The 24,388-nt window shown below is 38.6% G+C and overlaps 1 protein-coding gene across 1 annotated transcript in view; it reads right to left on the bottom strand.

Moving 5' to 3' along the window:
* KIAA1328 (KIAA1328 ortholog) overlaps positions 1-20,528 on the bottom strand; it is a 182,139-nt gene extending 161,611 nt beyond the window's left edge. Inside the window, exons 1-4 of the mRNA XM_009275212.2 lie at positions 20,458-20,528; positions 18,640-18,779; positions 13,927-14,021; positions 5,105-5,220 (exon numbers count right to left, since the gene is read on the bottom strand). Of these exons, the coding sequence (XP_009273487.2) occupies positions 5,105-5,220; positions 13,927-14,021; positions 18,640-18,779; positions 20,458-20,473 (367 nt within the window). The 5' untranslated portion in view covers positions 20,474-20,528. The remainder of the gene's footprint in view (positions 1-5,104; positions 5,221-13,926; positions 14,022-18,639; positions 18,780-20,457) is intronic.
* Between the last annotated feature and the right edge of the window lie 3,860 nt (positions 20,529-24,388).

Below are 24,388 nucleotides of genomic sequence, written 5' to 3'. Positions count from 1 at the left end.
CCTTCTGTTTTGTTTCTCCACCTGTGATGACAACTTGGTGGGTCAGATTAAAAAAGGAAAGGAAAAAGAAGTGCCTATTTCTCTCCCCATTTTCAGAAAAGCAAATTCAACATTACAGAGAAAAGTAAGTATTACAGAATAAACAAGTAAATTCTGTACTGATACCTGCTTTTCTATCGTTTTGTTCTTTGGCATTAAGCAAGTCAGCAACTATTTTTCTTCTGAAAAATAATACTAATTCTACATTAACACAGAAAGATAGGAAAAGGAGAAAATATGTAAATAGCACTAATTTATGAGTATATGCAAGAGTAACGTAATGAACAGTACTATGGCAAAACTAAAAGCATTTTATTAAAGACTCTAGATAATGCTTATAAGCAGCCCATTATTATTCCAGCAAATTAATATACTATGTCTCACTAACAATATCAGCAGATGAACTGTTTTAGTTAAAATAATATCCATAAAATCAACTAATTAAGTAGTCCTAAGTTACAATATTAAGGACATATGTAAACAGAGTCTGTGATCATTTTTAAGACCAGCCAAGTAAATCATACGGGATTTGTTGTATGAAATTGGCTGGGTCTTCAAATCAACAGACCACGTTCCATCAGAAAATAATTCCAACAAAAAGCTTAAGTAATCCAGATAGATTCTAAATATAAACTAAAACAGCGGCTTAGTAGAGCTGATGAGTTTAAATCCACAAAAAGAAAAAAATAAGTTTGTAATAAACAGAATCTCTTCTTTCCTGTACCTCCCTATTCTTTGTCTCCAAAATGATAATTTCAGCATAGCTTAGAATTCAATAACCATTTTTTTAAATTATTTTTTTTTTTAAAAGAAGTTTCCCTTCCCCAATTAATAAATCTTTACAGAAATGTTAAGGCTGGTTTTGCTTCTTCATTTATGCAACACCATCAAATTTAGATGAAAAAAATCCTTAATGGTGATAACAAGAAAAGCTAAAGACCATAACATAATTTCTTTGGCCTTTGAAATATCAGTAGTATTTGTTTCTTAATAATCTCATTATTATCATTTTTTTCCTAAGATATCTATCATGACAGTACTGGGGCATCTTACAAAAGATATTTTCCTGTTTCTTAAATTAAATCATATTTGGGACCTAAATTAATAATAGGTGCTTGAAAGTATGCCAGAAAAAAAAAGGAAAAGCCAGAAGCTTTTCTCTTAACAGCTCCTAGCAGAAGTGGAAGAAGGGGCAGTGCAAGTAGCCGAAGAGCATAACATGGTACACACTGCTCATCCCTTATTCTGAAAATGCAAACAAAACAAAAATAAGAACATTGAAGTTGCAAGTCAAACACTCCAAAGGCAATGCCAGAATTTAGATTGCCGCTAGAAGCACTGTTCAGTCACCCGGTATGTATTCATCATGACCTGGGAATACAGAAGCAAAGAGAAGACAAACACTAAGAGCAGATGCTGAGGAAGACACGGAGGTAGGTTACACACAGTAAGCCTTCTCACATAAGCTTAGTCCCAAATTCTGTTTCAAAGTTTGGAGGGTGCTAGAATACACTGAACAGACACATCCCTGCTTTCATCAGCTGTCTCACAATCATCTGACTGATCCTAGGCCACCTGCCTCCATCCTGGCTCTCCCTTAACCCTGACTGCTTATCCCAAACACTTTTGAACTCGTCAGTCACAGGCTTTACTTCTTTCACATCAGCCATGCCCAGCCCAACCTGCTTTTCCAAGTCTTTCCTTCCAGCCACATTCCAGTTCTCACTTCCCCAGTACAGCCTCCACTTACGTTTTCCCGTCTACCTCCTGCTTAATCTTCCCTTTCAGAAGATTCATTTTTTCCACTGTTTTCCCATCCTCATAGCTATAAGATGCTTTCATTGTGGAAGCCATCAAAAGAATGGGAGCTCCTGTTACTGGATTTTCCAGTTTGGCCCAATTGTGTGGATTTTAGTAAGAACAGCAAAAGATGTCATCACAGCATGCATACCTTACACCACTAAGCATCACATCTCCAAAGAACAGCAGCACTAGAACCTTTTAGGAAGAAGGCTGCAAGAGTTTATTACAGGAAAAAAATAAAGGTTTGATCCTCTTTCAGTTTTGGAACTGGTTGAAACGCTTTAGATCAAGGTTCTTTTGAAAGAAGTCTGTTTCAAGTGGGAATGCCCTGTGAAAAACTAAGCCAAAATACCTACTTTTGACCAAATTATAAGGTAATATGACAGGTCTAACGATACTGCTTTAGGGAAAAGGGGTAGACCAGACAACTACTTGAAAACCCTAATTTTCCTTAATTTTGTGATAATAAGTATTTGGCAACCCTGACAACAGGCTGGTCTATTTATGATTCACAGCGTGCTCATCAGGGTTGTCCTCCATTAATGCAAGCCCTAGTAAGAACTACTCAAAGTTTCAACTGCAATGGAAGGATAGAATTGACTTTTAAGTTTGCATTAAATTTTGTTGTTCCCTACCCAGACAGCACTGACCAATTCCAAAGCAAACGTAAGCTTAGCCTGCAGACAGAAATGTTTTTTTTCAATACTGGTAAGTTACTCAAAGTTTTGGAGTGAGACCACTGCATACCACCTACTCCTCTTACCCCCAAAGCTTTTGTCATAGTTCAACAGCAATGAATTCAAATGGATGGGTCCACATAGCTTCTCAAAAAAAAAAAAAAAAAAAAAGAAAAAGTCAACCACAACAAAATGAGGAAAATCTGCCTTTAAAGTAGGGATTTCAAGCACACAAAGCATATCTTTGCTGCAAGAGTCTTCATAAGAAAAAAAACCACCAAACAACAAAACACATGCTGCTTTAAAAAAAACCAACACACTCCCAGTGCTATTCAAATTAAACCTTTACTACGTTGAAATTACACTTCACTGGATAGCTGCAGTTATATCAGAAGCACCGATTTATTACTGTAGGGTAATTTTAAATACTGGGCTAGATAAAGTAATTTTATAGAGAAAAAATTAGCTTTGGGGGAGGGACGGGGGAAGAAAGTTAAGTAAAATTGATTTTACCAGACTTGAATTTTTTTTCTTATGGGATTATATCCCTGATATCTTATTTGCAAGTGAACTCTGTACATTTCAGAAGAACTTCAAGAATTTCAAGTTGCTGTACTTGAAAATAGCTAGAATCTGTATTCAACTTCGGCAAGTCATTTCTACCATTTCTTGTCTCTGCAACAGCTTTTAAGATAAAAAATTAACTGATCAGAGGTACATTGAGGATCTTGAATCATTCATGTATGACAGGCAAGTATTGCAGTAGTTAAAATTATATTGTTTTAAATTATAACCTTGTTTTATATTTCTAGGTTTTACAGAGTTTTATGAAGTGTAAAATTGCATGCATTAACCTTCTGCCATGTCTACCAGACTTCTGAAAAAGTATTCATGCTTGTGCAATCTATTTCTAGTAAAGGGAGGCGTGGGGGGAGAACAAAAAAAAAAAAACACCACACAAAAAAACCCCAACAACAAACAAGCAAAAAATCCCAAGCAAGCATGCCTACTTCCCAGTAGCCAAATAAACCTCAGATGAATTACTGAAAGCTTTATGTGCATAAATTAAAAAAAAATATTAATCAGGAACATACATCCCACCCACATTCATGAGCTGACTGAATACACAAGACCTAACATACAACAAAATACGGACTTCAGTGAAATCAATGTAAAAGAGTTGTAGTCACATCTAATGGCTCTTAAATACATCAGATTTAATATTTTCCAGGAACTGTTCCATGGCTGGCTAAACTTGTTGATGTGTATATTAGTTAGCACAAACAGACCAAATTCTTTCTATTGATATAAGTGCTGCTGTGCTACAAGGGATCTTCTGGGTCATCAAGGGCAACCCCCTGCTGACAGAGACAACATATCACTGAATCCCTTTCATAAGCCAACCAAGCTCCATCATAAAAAAGCTTTTCTTTGTTGAGCCATCCAGTGCTAAACTGTGAAATATGATTGCTCGAATTTTCAGGAACCCTCCTCGAACTTCATGTTGACTTTGTGGACTGTTTTACCTCCATTTATTTCTGTTCCAACACTGGCCTATAGCTTGACGAGTCCCTTTTTGTCTCATCATTCTCTCCCCCATATTCACCTTACCACCATCTCGACCTACTTCCATATGTCCAGTTACTATTCATAAGCATACACACACACGCTTTAGTCTCTTCTCAGAAAATCATCTTAAGTAGCCCTTCTCCGCAACTTTTGTCACTTCATTTTTTACTTGAACAAGGGATGACTCAGGACTGAAAACAGTTTTGCACACTAGGTTTCATCAATGCTTTTTAAAATAGCATTAGTATCCTCCCTACTTGAAATACAGCTCCTGATGAATCACATACTATTTGCTTTTGCTGTAGTTGCAGCACTCTATTCCATATCCCACTGTAGTCAACTGTTAGCCTTCTGAGAAACTAAACAAGAAAGCATCAATAGCAAAGATTTGGAAGAGAAATTAACAAGAGCATTTTGTAAAGGTCTGTCACACCACACTGAAAGAAAATTGTAATCCCTGCAACATTGACTTTGCATGTGATATTCCAGGATTGGGACTAAGCATACGCAGCTTAACAAAAATGGAAGTCACAGCCTGCAAGAAAAGAGAATGAGCTAACTTTGTATAAAAAAAACAAACACACACCAAAAAAAAGTCTGAACTGGCTAAACCTCCTAGTACATATATACAGTTTAAATGCCTTCCGTGTAAGTTGTCTTTCTCTGGACACGAAGAGCACTGGAATACCATGCAAGTTCTAGACTTCAATTACAACAACCTAACAGGATTAAGTAAAAAAAATTAATCTATAGCCATATTTTAATGCATAAATTCCTTATTGTCATTTTTAGTTGACAAATATCTATTTCATAGCAAAACAACATCGTAGGAACAGCTGGATGGCAGTTTTAAGCTCAAATGAACCAGCGTCACATGCTGACAAGTCATCTCTCTGATTGCTTTTGAATGGCAGCACATGCAGATTTATTCTCTGCCATAAATTAGAACAATTATTTCTCTGTAGTTCACTTTTTATTTCAGACAGTGAGCCCTTGCACATATTTTTAAAGGATATCTTCCCTTTCCTTGATGATAAGTTCATTCTGTTCCTCTAGCTGTCTGATCTTCTTCTCAAATGACTCCTGTTCAGCTTTCAGCCGTTCTTCTGTCACCTCCTTTTCTTCACTTACCCTGAAAAGAATTTGAGAGAAATAAAATACACACCCATAACCACAGTGCCTGACTTCCAACTCCTCCGCTTTCCAGGTAAATAGATATTACCCTCTCCACCCTTAAACAGGTTAGTTCCTCATAATGTTTATTATATTACACTGGAAGATGCGTATGACTTTATGCAATACATTACTTTCTCAAAAACACTGGCCTCACTAGAGTACATACACATTAACGGGCAGCATGGAACAACAAAGTAAGGACCTGAACCCACAATTAGATTTGTGCAGTCTGATTCCCTGCAGCCATAATGAAGATACACGGGGACCCGTACAAGCCTAGTGCATGTAGACAGACTACTCAAATGGGAGAGCTTCGCTGCTGAGACACGAAGGAAATTGAAAAACTTTTCTGTTTCTTAACCTATAAACTATTTCTTCTTTCACGTTTACTGGTGAAATACAAGCCTGGGAAAGGAATCATTTTTCTTATTAGTTTTCTCCAAACAAAACAGTTTGTCCTCTTCTGGGGATTTTAAAATATCTAGCCATGGGAGTAAATTTTCGTTTCTGTCTGGGCCATGGCACCCTGTATCTCGCTGCTCAGCGTAAATAATTGGATCAAGATTAAAAGATGACAATGTGAGAAAGACTTGCAATGATCGTTTATTCTGCACCTCAAGAGCAGGCTGTAAAGACAATTATTCTGGTATCACATAGGCAAGACCACTATTATGCACAGATGATCCTGTAACTATGCTAAAAAAACATGGCTTGGGAATCATGGTTCTATAAAAGCTCTACAAAAATATTAAGTAATGAGCTTACACTAATAAATATTATTGCTCTGCACTTAGGTAATTTCTGTTGCTGAAGGCTCTTAAAGTTCAGTCTTTTATGAAGATGAAAAAGCTGCCACAACACAGGTGACAGGAGACCAAAGCAGCACAACTTTCAGAAAACTTCAATTTTAACTTCTTTTAAGTGGAACCATCCTATAGGAAGAGTAAAGGGGGGGGAAAATATATATACAAAAAAAAAAAAATATATATAGGCATTGGACTAAGCCTTCTACCCGTCCCATCAGACTCACTGACATTCTTAACAGAGAACTCCATTCAGGGACCGAGCCATCCATTTGACATCGTGATGTTTCCCTTAAGCGGGCACAGCTTTGTTTCAATATTCCAGTGGAAAAGCCACAAATACCACAATTGGGTCACCCCCATGGGGTGAACTATAGACAGGCAGTATTCCCCAACTCTAAGATCAACCCACAGCCCTTCCCAAAAGAGCTCAAGCAGACTGCATGAAGCTGGAAATAATTAATAATACTGAAACTCACACCTTTTCTCTACAAACCTGGAGGGAGAAAAATAACATATAGCATATAATCAAATTCTGTAAATTAGAGCAGTTTGAAAGCTGGAAAGTTTCTAAATTACACAAAAAAGTCATGGATTCAGCACAAAAACATTCCACTATTCAGATGCCCATGGTGTCATTTACAATCCTGTCCCTGGCAGCGTTCATCAACTCATTCCCAGGCACCTATCCCTCCAAAGGCTGTCAAAAGGGGCGTGCACACATTAGAAACTAAAGAATGAAAAAGGAAACAGCGGTATTAACTCTGGATCCATCCCAACACCTTACTCCTTAACTACTCCTTAGTTAAGCAGCCAACAAACTTTTGAAAACTATCTGCCAGACATCCTTGCTCCCCAAGGCAGTTACAACTATGGTACATACACCACAGGCTGCAGACCCAGGCTCTTGCATTTAACCACAACCAGTTTGTTTTCTCTGAATCTAGAGCAACCAAATAAGTGACTACAACATATATGACCTTCCTTCACATAACCAGTGAAAGATGCAAGAATGCTTCCTGTTTCTTAGGGTAAAAGAAAAAAAAAAGTAGAGAACAGAATAAAAACCATCAGTTAGAAAAAGACAATGAAGACAGTAATGACCATGTAGATGAAAGACAGGAAGAAAACAAGAACAGGGGGGAAAAAAGATCAGAAGGGCAAGAGAGGACAAGTATCATCTCCAGGGCACTATATAAGGAAGGAAGCTTTCTTACTAACTGCAGGAGTGATGCTGCATTAGAAAAAGGTTCAGGACAACTGAAACACTGGGCCATGCTAGCACCTAAGAATATTAAAATCAAACAACAGTATAAGAAAATAAGATAAGGTAAGAAAGACCAGAGCACTAGAGAAATTAGACTAAACCTAGCAGCTTTTACCCATCTCTAGATTCTGTGATTTGCTGCTTGTATCAGTCTGCATCACATTCGCGTGCTGTGTTTGTATTTAACACAGATCACAGCAAGCTGTCATACTCCCAGACACATGAATATATTGTGCCACATATCTTATGCAGTAAATGACGGAGAACAGTAAGTGATCTTAGAAGAAACGTGGCAGTATGTGTGTATGTATCACAAAGCAGGAGACAGCCCATAAAGGGCAGGCGAGATATAGAAGACAGTTACTCACAGGAGGTGGCAAAGGTAAGTTAGAGAAAAGGAATACAAGAATGTCATCAGATTATGCTGGGTTTATGTCACATCCTATACATAGCTCAGTGAGATTTCTTTTTATACACATATTTCTTTGCCTTCCAGCAGTAAAGAACAGATCTTTTTTAGTAGAACTAGGAAAGATTTCACTGATGCCAAACAGAAATATTACAAGGCTTATAATGCTCCTCAAAAGGATTTTCACCCACTTTTCATCTGCTCATGGTCAGAAAAGAGCAGTGAAAGAATGAAGGCACAGCAACTACAAAGGGCACAACTGCTCTGTTGGGCAACATACTGGTGTCCAGCTCTGTTACCGTTCTTTCCAGGAACAAACAGAGGACTGACAGCTGAGAGCGAAGATGACAAATCAGTAGAATTATTCCTGCTGTTCAGTGTCCGCAATCTTTCCTTGCATGCAACTTACATTCACCTACCTTGTGTCACAGGATACACACCATCTGTGTTCAAGATTTGTTTTAAATTCAAATTGTAGATGAGGCGCTTAGGGACATGGTTTAGTGGGCATGGTGGTGTTGGGTTGACGGTTGGACTCGGTGATCTTAGAGGTCTTTTCCAACCTCAATGATTCTATAACACTTCAAAGCTTATGTAATTCTAGATGCATCGAAATAAAGACTTTAATTTTATTTTACAGGACCCTCTGTAGGAAAAGAAAAATTCATAATGCAGTTGACAAAAAACCCTCCTAGGACATCAGCCTTGGGGTTCAAATTAACTCCTAATTCAACAGTTCCAATTATTATGGTGTGTCTACTGCTGATACTAGTGGTTCTGACTGTCTGAAGTGAAGAAGGAATTAATCAACAAGTTTGCTGATGACACTGACTCATTCTACTGAGTAAGAACGATGCTCTCCAGGTGGAATTTTTGAAGCACTGCACAGGTCAACAGCACTTCAAGTTTTATTTGTCTAATGAAAAACTGGCATGCACAAGAAAGAGCCATGATAATACTCATATCAACACTACAGTAGGGACGAAACTCAAAAGAACTCTTCCCAAATGAAGGGACTTACAATCTTTACAAAGAAAAGAGGAGCTGAAAAAGCAAACTAAAAATAGCATTTTCTGTTTTTTTAAAAATGTTAGGAAAAAAATGAGCTTTTACCAAGAGAAATCTGAATGCATTAAGAACCGTGGCAGAGCAAGTTAAGACAGAAGATAAAATAAACAAAAAGCAGAGACAGAGACACTGGAAACTTCACTGATCAGTTCTATACTCGTTGGGAACGTTTATCTTTTAGGGAACACTCACCTGATATTAGCCTGCCAACTAGCTAGCAAACAAAAATATTTTGGTGACCATTCTTGAAAACCAGAGGTTTTACATTCCAAGCAAAGAATGGCATCTGGAACAGGCGAGACCACAGGGGAGGAAAAATGGAGCAAGGACCAAGATAAGGGCATCACGCAGAACCCAGCACGCGCAGGATCCATGGAATGAAATCAGGTATTCCAAGTGAAAGATGGGCTCCAAAAAGATGAAACAAGAAGTTTTCATGCCAGAGTTGATGACAACATGCCTCTGGCAGAACTGAGCAACAAAGTGACTTTTAATACCAGCACTGCAGGGAAAGAGAATGGCAGCATTTTCTGTCTAAAGACACTGTTCACGAATCTGATACGTTTTACTCAAGTATCATGGGCAGTTTGCATAAATGAAAAAAATTAACAAAAAACCCAACAAACCCAAAACATAATTGAAATTGCTGCACAACAGATAAATTTTATGATATGCAACTTGCAAAATAATACAAAACTAGATCTCACAGCATGAATTTATAGCTACAAATGACTTTTTAAGCACAAAAGGTAAGTGTGATTGGTGATACAATAATCCTAGGCATGCTTTACCTATCAACAAGAAGTAATTTCCAGACAAGCTTAGGGATATCTCATTTGCAGTCTCACTGCCTGACCAATTAAGAGAACTGCAGCACAATATTGTCTCCTAAAGTAGCACACACAAAAAAAGATCTTGACATTGAAGTTAAAGCCAGGTAACAATTTGGTTAAATATGAGGCAGGGTAACCCAGGAGGAAGTTAAAGCCAGGTAACAATTTGGTTAATTGTTTGGTTAATTGTTAAGAAGGCAACCCAAGAGGCTAAACACTGCAGATTGGTAATATGGGCTTCCACAGGCAAGTTGTCCTTCAAAGATCCTAAGTGCTGGAAGAAAAACACTTAAACAGCAGATATACGCTACAATAGTTTTACTGTCCTCCTTTGTAATGGTTTCCAGTTCTGTAACCAAATTAACCTTCTGTTTTGATTCCCATTTTCACCTTTTGTTGGAAAAATTTCAATTTTAGTTGGTCAATTTCATCTTCATATCAGGATAAAAAGTCCACATAAAGCAATGCCAGTAGAAAAGACTAGCATCCCAGACTGCCAGCACCCTACAAAGGATTTAGGAATCCAAGGTCTTGGAAAGGAGGAAGCATTTTCTCAATAAGGAACACAGGACTGTCTGAAGGCCATTTTACTAGCTGCCGGGTACAAGTCATTCTGGGCATGCCAGTGGTCTTTGCCAGAAACACACTAATCTGATAGCAAAAATGATCCTGTATCTCATTTGAAAAAGGCAATCGCTCCCTTCCTTGGGTGGATAAGGGCATTATGATACCTTTCTACCTAAATTGGTTTGGAAGATTTGTTTGCAAAGACAATCATGGAGAAAGCTGGCTCCCTGTTATCTTATCTGAAGAAAGAAAGAATACAAAGTAGTTAGATAGCAATTCTCACCACTATAAGCAAAAATTAAACTTTCATGACCCATTCTACATCACTTAGTCAATGCCTCTGTTCACTCAAAAGCAAATTGCATATATGAGCTGTACAGGCATATGTGAACTGTGCAGGCAGGGAAGAAGTATTTATGATGTACATGTCACAGTAGGAGCCAGGAAGTCACAGTATTATGGCTATATATCAGTTAGAAGTGAGGTGAATGCTTGCAAGTGCGCACACACACACACACTCTCTCTGCAAAGCAAGCTATGACCCTCTTTTATTTAGCCAAATGCTGAGACAGAGAGAGCTTTCAAAACCTGCATATCACTTAAAGTATTTCACTCCAGAACACTTTGTAACCATTCTCAGTGTGGTGTCCAGCAAATCCTTAAGGCTCAACAGTCAACTGGCTAGGTCCCAGGGGACCTTGCGCTGGTCCCTCTTGGAAGAGCCTAATGTGCCCTGACATTGGCGCAGAGTACGAGGGTAGGGATCTTTCAGCATCTTCACCGTGTCACTGCTCATTTCATTACGTAAGTTGATGACTGCTTCAGGAGTAGCCTGCAGTAATGAAAGCTCAAAGTCTTTTTTGCCTCTTAAAAGGACTCTGCTCATAGGGAGAGCTAAAATTTGTTCTTTCTGTGCCTGCCACTTTCACCACCACACCAGCAGCACCTTGCTGAAAACGGGAAGGTGCATGCTGGTGCTTTTTGAAAATAATGGCTGATCACACTCAAGAATTTCGTATTTACTCACAAAGCACTTTGGCATTCATGGGCATGACTCATTCTACTCAGAAATTCCCCTACAAAAACAATTTGAAAAGAATCTGCTGACACAATAAAAAAAAAATTCAAATTTACAACATTCAAGTCTTAAACTTTGGATCCAGTTTGCCTCTCTATTTTCATCTGAAGAGGGAAGATAGACTGGGTATGTTCAAAGAAAGGCAAAATAATGGTTAGATTTACAGGTGGCAGCACAGAGCAAAAACTAAGATTATTTAGCCTAGAAACGAGAATTAGAAAGGATACAGCTCAGTCCTTTCTTTCAACCCTGTCTCAAAATTCAATTTCATAAAGCTGTCCCTAACAGCTAACGTGATGTCAGCCACTGGAATCCCCAGCAGCAGAGCATTACAGGCCAGTAACTGATTTCCTCAAAGGAAAGGAAAATAATATAGCCAGCATTAGAATTTACTCACACCAAGACAAAGTCTCTCCCTGCAGCATATTAGCTAATGCACAGGCACACACCTTCCCAATGTTCCAAAGCACACTGGGAATGAGAGTTGCAGGAAGAGAATTAAGAATAGGAAGAGAAAGAAAAGTACGTTAGCTCTCCATCTGCAGTCGCAAAATTCAGGGGAAAGACCAATATCCTGAACTGCTCAAGCAAGACTTGGTTGAAATTCAAGCCCCAGGAGTTAATCATATTTTGCTACTGGTTTCCATGCAGACAGAATTTTACCACTTTAAAACTGTCTTCATGAAGACAGTTATTGAGCAATCTATTTCTGTCCACCATCCCGCAATAAACATGCAAGAATTAGTCCGAACTACCACCATTTTCACTAATAAATAGTAGCAAAATAAAGAACAGTGAAGTATAGCTCTGGTCAAGTGAGATCTTTATTATTCCAATTATTTACTGCAGGACAGTCTTCCTGGAAAACTTTCAGTATTCTGCTGGTTCTTTTTCTTCTCTGAAATAGCAAAGAATGTTCTACTGCATGTAAAAACCCTCCATCATTGCACAACTAGGGATGAAAATTATGGAGAGTTTTAAAAAAGTGACGAGGTGAGCGGAATTAAAGTTCAACTTCCCTATTACTCTGCAAAGGACTTTTAATTACATTCAATAAAAATATGATTAGGTTTAAAAATAAAAGAGAACTAAGTATAAAATAATAGTGTTCCACTGATTTTACTTTTCAAAATTAATGTTGCTGCACCTTCTATTTTTCTTCAAAGAAATGTCAGGCAGAAATATCAAACTGTCCTCAGGGAAAAATCACAGCATCTGAGATTTAAGAAGAATCCCATGCTCAAATGAGTTAGTGTACTACTATTCACTAGGGAGCAGTGTATTATGAGGAACAATGTAATAAAAGGGATTTTTTAATATTAGAATATACCTCTATATATCAACAGTGGCAACAGTGTCCGAATAGCTCCAACATCTGACAATTTGTAACCAAGCTTCCCAGCAATCTACTCTTTATGACAGCCTTAACTAGACATTTTCTAACACATGAGGTAGGATAAAATAGAGTTGTAAGCATGAAGAACTTCAGAAATTACTGAAATACTGTATAGCAAGAAATCCTATATTGGTACAAATTATTAGCAGACAAAATGGTTCACTGGATGAGGATAATCACAGAGAAAATATTCCTATCTGCACCAGAGACTCATTGCATGACCTTGAGCAAGTAACTTAATTTCTCTGCCCAAATCTTCCTATATAAAAAGGACAGTAATGCTTGCCAATTATTGCACAGAAATATGAAATCTATGGCAAAAAGCATTTCATTAATACCTGAGAACTTGCATTTTGTTCTAGAAAACCTTTGCCTTTATAAATTCTTAGTGTGGACACTAACTTTTAGCCCAAAGGACCTGAGATCATCTCACAAGACTTTCCCCTCTGGTGTCGTGAGAAAGCCTGCCAAAGTCCCACGTGCTCCTTCTCAAGTTTACAGCCACTATGTAAGAAGCAGATTCCCAGAGATTCTGAAGCGTTAGGGACACAGAGGGGGAGAAAAATCTCCTCACTCAAATTCAACCTGGTTTTCACATCATTTATCTTCATGAATGCGACTAGCACTGGAATGAAACTTCGAAAAAAACTTTTGCTAAAGCTGTGAAACTTGCACTATTTCTGCCTCTCCTTTCAAAGAATAGGGAGAACTGGAAGAAATTAATCAAAGCAAAAGAAAGTTTGGCTAGGTAAGTTAAAATTACACTGGACTCTTTATTGCTCTACATGTGCAAACACGGGCAAATACTGATTAACATGTTTCAGCCATGACATCACCAATCCACCTTTAATGTGGCATTCCATATAAAAGCTTACCCCTGACAAGTAAGCACTAGAAGTTTCATATCAACAAAGTCTGTCATTTCCAAAAGACAACATGTGTTTATTTAAAGCACAGGATACAAGCAGCAAACAAAACCCTAGCCCTGTGACTAGGTTTATATGAATGAACTACTGCAGGTCACAAAACTTTGGCTCTTGTTTTCAATATGTTTAGGGGAATTTGGGTCAGGAAGCAAGGAAAAACCGATCAGGCTGCTTCACTGTTCATACCTCTTCCAGCAAGAAAAATTGCCTTATACAAATACTCAGTTCCATAACGCAGTTCTACATTGCTTGATGTTAATTAGAGGAATGACTCTCCTTAAACATAATGCATTTTCAGGTGACACTTATTCTTACCTGGCAAGTTCTTTAATTAAGTTTGCAATGCGTCTCTTGTCCTCAGGACACAAATCTTTTAAAGAAGCACTCTTCATTCCTCCTTCATTAATGACCTGAAAATTTAAAGTAACATTTTAGAAAGTAATCTTTAAAGTAGTACAAATATTTCATAAGATATTAAAAGCATTTCAAGACCTCATAATTAGAAGTTGAAAGTAGACAAACTCCAACTGGAAATAAAATACATATTTTTTAAAACATAAGTCCAGTTCAGTGAAACAAATTACCAAATTGTGGAGAATTCTTTTAAGAGACTTGTAATTCAAATGCAAGCTGCTAGCTTCAATACTAAACATGTTGGGTAAAGTTTTAAAGACACACTATTCATTGATTCATACTAGGTAAAGAGCAGTAGGTTCTTATGACTTGGAAATCTAGTGCAGCAATACGAAAATCCAAGTTCAAACTTCTTTATATTAGGATCCTAAAATAAAGAGTAAGAAAAAAACATTCCGCCTTAGCGTTTATGACCACAGCATACAAAACAGCAAAAAAGGCATGCGATATATCGTTAGCAGAAGGCAGGTCCTGATTTCAAAGGATTTAAAAAAATCCTTTAAAAATCCTATTAAAAAATACACAGAAAAGTACACACCCTTTCTCACCTCACTATCATTTGTTTTTAACCACTTCTTTCCTACCTTTGTACTTACTACTCCTTCTCAAAACAAACCTTCAACATATTCCAGTACTTCAGTTCTTTTAATGCATTCCTTTATCACACTGAGAACTGCAGTATTTGTTATCCATGTCCACCAGAGGGCATATTGCTGTTCGTGTTTGCAACAGTCCCTTGTATTATTGTGGTTATTGTCATTACCGATTTTGGGTGTTTCCAAGCAGGAAACAGTTCTAAGTTCTAAATTGTTTTTATTTATCAAAAATTTCTGTTATCAGTGACTCAGTTGTCCAGTGCTAGCAATAAGCACAAAATAAGAATCCCAAGATGAAAGCCGCAATAAGAGCTATGCTGTTCTGTCCAAGATCTCGGCAAGTTAAATATTTCCACTTAATCTGACTTAGTTATTTTCAGTTTAGACTTTTACAAACCTACAAACATTACAAACCTCCCTGAGCGCATACAGTGCTTAACATGAGATACAAGAACACTACCAAATGCCTTGCAGTTTGGCCAAGTTAACACAATACAGCACAGAACAACCTCTGCGCATATAAAGCAAACACTGGGCTTCTCTCCCCTCATTAGCAGTAATGGCAGCTGACCTACACACATCAGAGAGGAAGTGCCCCCTTCCATTCTTAGCTAATTGCTTCTTGAACAGTTGTTTGAAACAATTAAAGGACTATGTCACTTTTGAAAGAAGTGATGATTTTATACAGACTCATGTTATACCAACCTGACCCTTCAATACACTTATTTTAATTTCAATGTGTTTTCCTCAAAAAAATATAAAATAAATGGAGTTTCACAAGGCAAATTAGACTTCAGGGCTTTTCAAGGGGACATTTGATTTCACAGTTTCCTTCCCAAACATATGCTATTTGCAGTCACACAAATGAAGAGAGAATGTCTTTAACTTAACTGAATTTAACTTCAACTAAACATATGGTTGAAGGATTTCCATTTCCCATGATAAAAGCATCTGAAAATGATTTTTTTTTTAGCAGCTAAATGATGTAACTTCTTTAAGAAAAATAAAAAGTTACAGGACATTTTTCACTCAAAAAAGAGGCAGAAGTTTGATCACATTAGTGAAAGAGATTTTAACTGAAGGTACCTCAAGCTATTACCCAAACCTATGTACATACTGTCAGACAAACATCTGTGGGATGAAGAAGAAAATCTGAAAAGTTAGTCTGTGCTTTTTTGTATCACCCACAGGTATGGACAGATGGCTGTCATGGTTTAACCTCAGCCAGCAACTGAACACCACACAGCCATTCGCTCACTCTTCCCCCGCCCCGGTGGGATGGGGGAGAGAATCGGAAGAGTAAAAGAGTGAGAAAACTCATGGGTTGAGATAAGAACAGATTAATAATTGAAATAATAATAACAGAATATACAAAGCAAGTGATGCACAGTACAATTGCTCACCACCCCCCCCCCGGCCAGCTTTCCCCAGTTTATATACTGAGCATGACACCACATGGTACGGAACGTCCCTTTGGCCAGTTTGGGTCAGCTGTGCCCCCCTGTGCCCCCTCCCAGCTCCTTGTGCACCTCCAGCCTTCTCAGTCGGTAGAGCATGGGAAGCTGAAAAGTCCTTGACTAGTGTAAGCACTGCTCAGCAACAACTAAAACATAGGTGTGTTATCAACATTATTCTCCTCCTAAATCCAAAATACAGCACCGTACCAGCTACTAGGAAGAAAATTAACTCTATCCCTGCTGAAACCAGGACAATGGCACACAAAAAATTCTCAAAGGCAGGCTTGTACCATAACACATGTCAAAATGAAGCTGTGGAATTATGCACAGCAACAGCTCCACCATCAAAACAAGATTATAAATGAGATATGGGCCAAGACTGTATAGTCTCCTTTTTCCAGATTTCTGTCCTTTCTACACAGCTCAGGGTAGAACACAGTTTTGTAACTCAGTATTTTCTGCATGAAACGTACTATGTAAATGGAAGGTTCTCTCCCTTTATAAATCACACCTTGGAAGACGACAATCTGCATGAGAGAAGACAACAGCTTCTGTCAAATTGGAAGCAGGAAGATGGGAAATTTTGGTCAAGGCCAGTATAGCAAACCACTGATTTATTAGAAGTACCAGAAAAGCGCCAGAGCTAGCAAGATCTTTTTGAAGTCTTCTCCAAAACTCTCATCCTCCTTTGTGGTAGTGAAGTCTATCTGAATGAAGAAAAGGTAAATCAGTTCTGCCAAGATTCATATTAGAGCAAAACTCAATCCATTCTCTTCACAAGAGGATTCTGGTAAATTGTAATGGTGAGCGAACTACCAGTACAACAGTGTAAAGTATGTTAAAGTAAAGCGATCAGCTCTCCCTAGAGACGTACACACCACCTTGAAGAAAATTAGTTCTGTTGGTGATGAAAACTCCTTGCAAAAAAACTTTGTGAAACCTTCCTCTTCCATAACAAGTAAAATGTATTTGTTCTGTTTGTTTTAAGTAATTCAGAGCTTATCTTCCAAGTTAGAGCACGAAGTTTCCATGAGGATTTGGCAAGGTAAGAAAAAAACAGGTTAAAAAAGACAGAAAAGAGAAAAAGCTTTGAACCCATTTTATTGTCAATATTATAAAAGCAAAAATCTCAAATCAAGATTTGGTGTGTTAGGCATTGTATAAAAAGAACAAAGCCCATTTCTACCCGAACAGCTCTCATGGGGAAAAAGAAGTAAAAATTCTCAAAACAATGCAAAGTAATGCAAACAACACACAATACAACAAAACAGATTTTAAAGTGACATATGAAGGCATCTATGAGGCAGCAGGCTTGTAGATACTTATGAAGAGATGCTTCTACATAAAGATTCTGCATAATGGCAGCTATTTATGAAGTGTCTCTGCATGTGACTTAACAGCAGCTTTTGCAAAGTGGTAGTTACATACCAGCCTCCTAAAAGCAAGTACTGATAAACAGAGAAATGGAAAGAGACAAGTCCAGGATGGGCCCTAAAAATGAATACTAGTTATTAGAGTGTCATGCTGAAGGATTCGAAGGGCAATGACACTGCCAAAGCAATGAGAATTGAGTGATCTGTCTTCACATCAGAGTTTTGAACGTACATGTGAGGCACACGGCATTTACTCAGCACACAGAAGACAGAGAAGGACATCTTGGCCCAGACGAAGAACAAGATTTAACTGCGTGATAACACAACAGTGATTCAGCAGCAGTCAAAAATTTTAGGTTCTGCCTGTAAGTGGGACGATACCAAACCCTAGTGACTTACAGACTTGCCCAAGATGACTACTAGGTAAGAGACTTAACAGTACTCAAATAACTTACATAGTCACCGTACTATACAAATCATGTTAGAAAAATGGCATCTCTCAACAGATTTCTGAATATCACAAGACCTACCAAAATACAGAATAACCTTCCAAAGGAAAGCCCACTGCTTTGAAATTTCTAATGCAATAAACTGTAGGAAAAGCGTCACCTATTGTCACAGGAGTAGACCAGACAATTCAAAGCAGAGCCAAAGATAATGTCAACTGACAAAGCTACTCCTACTGCTCAGATACATTTGTAACTTTTACTATCAAACACAGAGTGATTTTACCCTACTAACATGAGCAGCCACAGCAAAAAGGTCTCTGAAAAGAATTTTACAAGTCTTGTTTCTAAGTGATATGGCTAGAGCAATGAAATGGAATAGACTGAAACACAACTTCTTGCGTGTTTGGCTAGTAACATACAGATTAGGGGCTACTCAAAGCTACACTCACTTTCTCTCTGTACACGCACATAGAAATGCATATAATCTGTTTTACATAGCCCAATTTACATACCATTTACATATATTAGCACATTCAGACTTTGTTCTCTTTAGGTGGGCAAGCGATCTCAGTGGAAAAGCGGTTTTTGCCAGAAAGCCACCATGTAAGTGGGCAAAAAGTGTAAGAGATTGCAAAAATAATAGTACTCTAAAACTGTTAAAAGGTTTCAATCTAAAGGTTTCCTGCCATTTTTCTACTATGTGCACGCTTAAGAGCAAGAAACATTTGCCTTTACTTACCTGCTGCCCTGTCAGGTCTCCTGTGCTTCTAACAGGATCCACAGAAACAGAAGCAACAGCTACAGGCACCTTTAGCTCAGTTTCACTCTTTTTAGATTTTGGCAAATTCCTTGTTCTTAGATTTCCTTTTGTAGACACTCCTGTAGATGAAAGACAAACAGAACACAGATTATAAAGTCAAAAGGGACCCTTCTCTTGCCTCCTACAACAGGACTTCCACAAAGGCACCCTTGCCTCAGAAGCTCTTTTTGAAAAGAATGAGCATTTTGGGTATATGTTTGCAGTCTCTCATTCCATACAAAATTTTATTGAGATGAACATATCAGCAGAAAAAGAGATGCATGGCACTGAAGTGCACGCAGCCACATGAACATCAAAGTAAATTCTGAAATGTACATGCTGTCTTCTGACTGAGGTCCAACACAAAAACCTGTGTTTGTTTAAGATGCAAAAGCACAAAATTGAGCTTCTGCTTTAACACTCAAAGACAATGAGGAACCAAGCAGCAGTAATGCTGTTAAAAGTACCACTTGTATAATAAAATATAACTTTTTTCTGTTATACAGCCAGCCTACTGATTGCTCGGGCTAACTGACTGTTCCTTTCAGGACCAGGCATATCAGTAAGGTAACACTGCCGTGCACACTCCACAGATCATCTGTGAAAAGCTTCCTGCCATAATTAGAATTATTTCACCCCTACCAACAGTAACAACATTAAAGCACTGAAAATCCTGGTGCTGCAATTATAAAGTCCCAACACTAACACTAAAACATCCCAGAGCCAGATGAAAGCCAATAGCGTCTTGGTACTGTCTCAAGGTTTGAGTTTTGACTGTTCAGAAGTGCAAAAAGTTTTGAACAAAAAAATATTGATTTTATACTAGCAGATAGATTACATTTATTTGAGTAATGAATTTCAGAAGTATGCCAGCAATTCAAGTGAAAGAACTAAATCATAAGCTTTAACATCTCCACGCTCGTACACAAGGGAAAACACTGTTTCTGAAATTCTCTTCCATAGCAGTGGAAGAATATTTCCCAGACTGAATCCATTTCCATCATTTAGGATCGCTGCTTTCTTTCCAAGGCACAGAGTATAGCGATCTGACATCACCTGGCTTGAACTATACTAGCTACAAAACACGCAGAGAGATTTTTAATAGAGCTGTTTGGCCAGTAGTTTTGAAGGGTAACCATGCTACTCCAAACCTAGAGAGTAGGATTCCTCAAAATTTATAACTGCTGGCCATACTGTGGACATATACACAATTTTACCAGAGTTAATCATCTCCAGATATGTTTTCAGGACCTGGTGCCACTGTAAAAGTTGTGTTTTAAAACAACTAGAAAATTCTGAAGGGGGACTAAGAACACCTATCTCCTCCCCAGGGACATACACAAGCATGCACTCAGTAAATCAAGGTCAAGAGAACTGATCAAAAAAAAATTTGATTTTTCTTTACACAATGAATCTTCATTTTAATTGTTCTCTTCAAAATTTACAAAAGACCTGAACATCTCTAATGCTTCAACACTCTTTGGAGACCACGTTAAAAATTCAGCTTTCCTTACAGATTGGATAAAACTATGCTGTACCTGCAATAAAACAACTCCCCCAAAACTGTTCATCTTATACCGTATGCTTATCTAAGCAGCAGAGCATAAACCCTCTGCTATAATCCTGTATGTCCCATTATAACTTGTGATGACTCTGTACCTTACACACTTAAGTACACAAACAACATATCTGAAAAGACATTGCAAAATTTAGCATTCACAGGAAAAACCTTTGTTTACAGCTATTAGAAGGTCATACCTGAAACAGATACCATTGGCTGTTCTTCATCAGAAACTGCATGTGGCTTTGTTAAAGGTAACAAACAAAAAGAAAACAAGCTTGGCCCTTTAAACAGAACTATAAAAATAAGTATTTTGGCTCTTAATTTTAAAAGACTGTTGATAAAAAACCAAACTGGCAACACTTTGGGAGCACCAAAAGCAAGAAAAACTTGACTAGAAAAAACAAACCGCGCATAGATTGCTAAAACAAAAAGCATTACTCCTTCACTGTGCATTAACTTTCAGCCTGTAAAGATTATCTTAGAGGTCACCTTCACAAAAGATCCCAGGGACCAGTCCCAGTTGCAAGTGCAATTACTAAGATAATGAAGTAATAATATTTATTTAAATTAGAGCAGGTTATCATTACATAAGAAACCTCTTAATATATAGGGAAGACAACCAAAATAGTGTATATTCATACTATGATGAAATACATTTTGTACAATATATTCTAAGACACATAAATGAGGATGAATGCAAAAGGAAGTTGGTCATTCTCATCTGATCATCACATGATGAGTAACAGATGAAAGCCTGAGGACTGATTTTCTTTAAGAAGATAAAGATTTGTTCTGAAGTAGTTTAAAAAAAAAAAGCTATTTCAAGAACTGTCAAAATACACAGGGCTTTAACTATTCAATTACTTGACTGCAGAAAGCACTTAAAAATCACAAAGGATCGGGCACAATATTATTTGTGCTATGTTAGCAGTCACTGAACTTGAGTCCTCGCCTCCTAGAAGTCACTAAAAATAGGACTCAACACAATTCACGGAAGGGTGTAAACTATAGTGTCTTCCTTAAAGCGACAGTTTCATTTAGCTGAACGTAAAGATTTTTATTCCCACATAAGTAACTAACATTATACTAAAGTGAAAAACAAAAGCACAGGGCGCAAAATTCTGCTCTACTATCTTTTGTTTATACCCCTTTTGTTTATTCCTCAACCTTCTAAGGTTGGCCAATGCTCTACTATCTTTTGTTTATACCCCTTTACTTTCCTCAACCTTCTAAGGTTGGCCAGTTAACTCAATTACCTAATTTCTGTACTGTTTACAGATAAATGCATTTAAAGTTTTGCAGTTGCCTTCATACAATAAAGTCAAATTGTGAAAATATTTCAATTAACCTATACAAACTCTTGCCTTAACTAAAATTTGAGTTCAATAGTACCATCTCTAAAACTTAATTTAATAAATTACCACATGGTGGAGAAAATTAGCAACAACCTAGAAGCTTCCCCCTGTGGACAGCAACTACAAATCCAATCAAGACCCACTATCCATCACACAACTGGTAGCTGGCACACTGGAAAGGCTTGATCACAGGCTCACTTGCGATCTTGTCAATCCACTTTATCACTTGTAAACAATTATCACTCATCAGTCTCACACTAGTTTGGGAGTATGTTCACTCAGTACTACTGTCAAAGCCATCTCCCTCTACAAACGCTGAAAGCACTTTTGTTCTCACCTGTAAGCTGCAGCCTGCTACCTCTAGCTGTTACAACACATTGTGGGGTCATGCCATGAACCAGGTGAGGAAGGTGAATAAACTCTGAAAGCAAAGCACGGTGTCCCCTCTTTCCAAAAAGCACCAAAGTAGATCAAAAGTCGAAGTCTGGATCACAGCCCAGCCCAAACAGCTGTGTCAGCACAACTGCAACAGCAATCTGCAGGACACTGAGGAGAGTGTCTTCAACTCATACTACTACAGGAAACAACAAACTTCAGCACAGGCAATTGCTTTCTCAACTGATATATGGTTAATCTGTGTGTCAACCCACAGCTATAGGAAATAAAACAGATTTGCTTAAACAACATTCAGCTTTCAAAGTTTGCCTCCAGTATTGGCACTGTTGTGGATAGATACCTAGTAGCAAGATGAAAAAATTAGTCAAAGCTGTTGCTGTTACTCCCCCCAGCTACCAGGACCACTCTCCCATGAAGGTTTGCAGCCTAGTGTACTAGAATAAACCAAAGTCAGATCAGGTTACCCTAATCAGCTGGACTGAAAATTGCAGTGACTCAGGAGCTGATTCATAAACAGGTCCAACGTCCTTGTCTCAGAGTGAAAGACTGAGGACAGTACCAGCATCAACCATTTGACATTAATCCACTGCCACATGCCTCTCAAGACCCCCAATAAGGTGACTATACACATTATAAACCTTGTACCACCACAGCTAATGTTCAAGGCGACAGCAGAGACAGTCATCACAGGCATCGGAGAAACTGAACATCTTACGATGCTGTATGGCTCCCCTACGGCAAGAAACAGTGCATCTGCCTTGCAATGCTGTATCTATTCAGCAATTATAGAGAGAAGTTCAGTTTTCCAAAGCTATTAAACCAACATTACCAAATCCCCCAATTTCCCACCCCCACCCCACTTTTTCAAAGCATCCACTATTATTTGCTCTTGTGCCATATGCATTTCCAGATATTTAAACTTTTCCAAAATCAGAGGCAACACTACCTACTTGCAAAAACATGTAAAATGGAAATGGCTGTCAGGAAGAGACTCATTCCTCGGAATATCACGCTGCATGAGGCCACTGCTGGGCTCATGTTGGCTCATAATGTTTCCCATTATTTAGTAATGGGAAACAACCTGTCACCCCAGTAGTTAATTGATAAAAATACACTGTCATTGTAATGGCATCAACGCTTCCACAACTGAACAGAGTAGTGACAGTGTGGCAACAAATCTGATATGTGACTACCAACCTTCACCCTATCATGTCACAGAGAAAGTCGTAGGCAATTTTTTTTTTCTTTTTTTTTCTTTTTTTCACAAATGGGAAATCATAACAACATGCTCCCTAAACAGTCCATTGGATGGTTGGCCCATTTTGTTTGTGCACTATTTTCCAGTGGGTGTGCAATCAAACATAAATACAAGAGCACACACACATACTCTTCTTTTCAATCACTTCTAGCTGATGCTGGAATCCCACTCTCAGTGTGAGCAACAGCAATGCCTCAAGTCCCTCATACCTACAGCTAAATTGTCAGCTCCTAAATTTCCGCCAGGCCAGACCACCAGTTCCACCCTAATGCCTTCAAGTAGCTGAGCCTCTAACTCAGTCACATGAGCCCAAACATTAATGCCAACTCCTTCTGGTTCTCTGAACCATGCAAGCACATCTCTCTCTAGCCAGGCTTTTACAGGCTGAATACCCAACACCACCACAACCACCACCTACTCCATCTACGTGCCCAGCCCTATGTAGTCTCCCACAACTGGAGCTTGCATGTCTTCTGCAGACGAAGCCACCACGGCCTCCCACTTGTCCCTCACAGATAGAGTCTTCCAGCCTCCAGGTCCCCCACAGGCTCACCCTAAACATTATGCTTGTAGTCAAGCTTAGTCGCCAGTCACAAAAGACACATCTGTTTCTTGCTGCCTGTTCAGTCTCTAGCCTCAGTTTCTCTCTGCTGATTACCTTGCACGTTTCTATAACCTGAACCCAGTTCCCCCATTTCATACATACTTACCTCCCCCACGACTTCATAGCTAGGTCACGCAGAAGGCGGACACCCAACCCTCCCCTCCTCTTGCAGGCCACTTTTGCTTTTAAATCCCACGTAACTCTCCGCTCCCGGCCTGCTGATTACCTTGCACGTTTCTATAACCTGAACCCAGTTCCCCCATTTCATACATACTTACCTCCCCCACGCCTTCATAGCTAGGTCACGCAGAAGGCGGACACCCAACCCTCCCCTCCTCTTGCAGGCCACTTTTGCTTTTAAATCCCACGTAACTCTCCGCTCCCGGCACGCAGCCGCATGGCGGAGCCCCCAGACCCCCCGCGCCACGGCCAAAAAACCCCACCCGTCCCACAGCCCCGCATCGGCTCCAGCCTTCTCTACACCAAAACCCCGACGCAGACGCCCCCGTCGC

Source organism: Aptenodytes forsteri, unplaced genomic scaffold, assembly GCF_000699145.1.
Source record: "Aptenodytes forsteri isolate BGI_AS27 unplaced genomic scaffold, ASM69914v1 Scaffold266, whole genome shotgun sequence".
Lineage (NCBI taxonomy): Eukaryota > Metazoa > Chordata > Aves > Sphenisciformes > Spheniscidae > Aptenodytes > Aptenodytes forsteri.
This window is presented reverse-complemented; position numbering and strand designations above follow the sequence as displayed.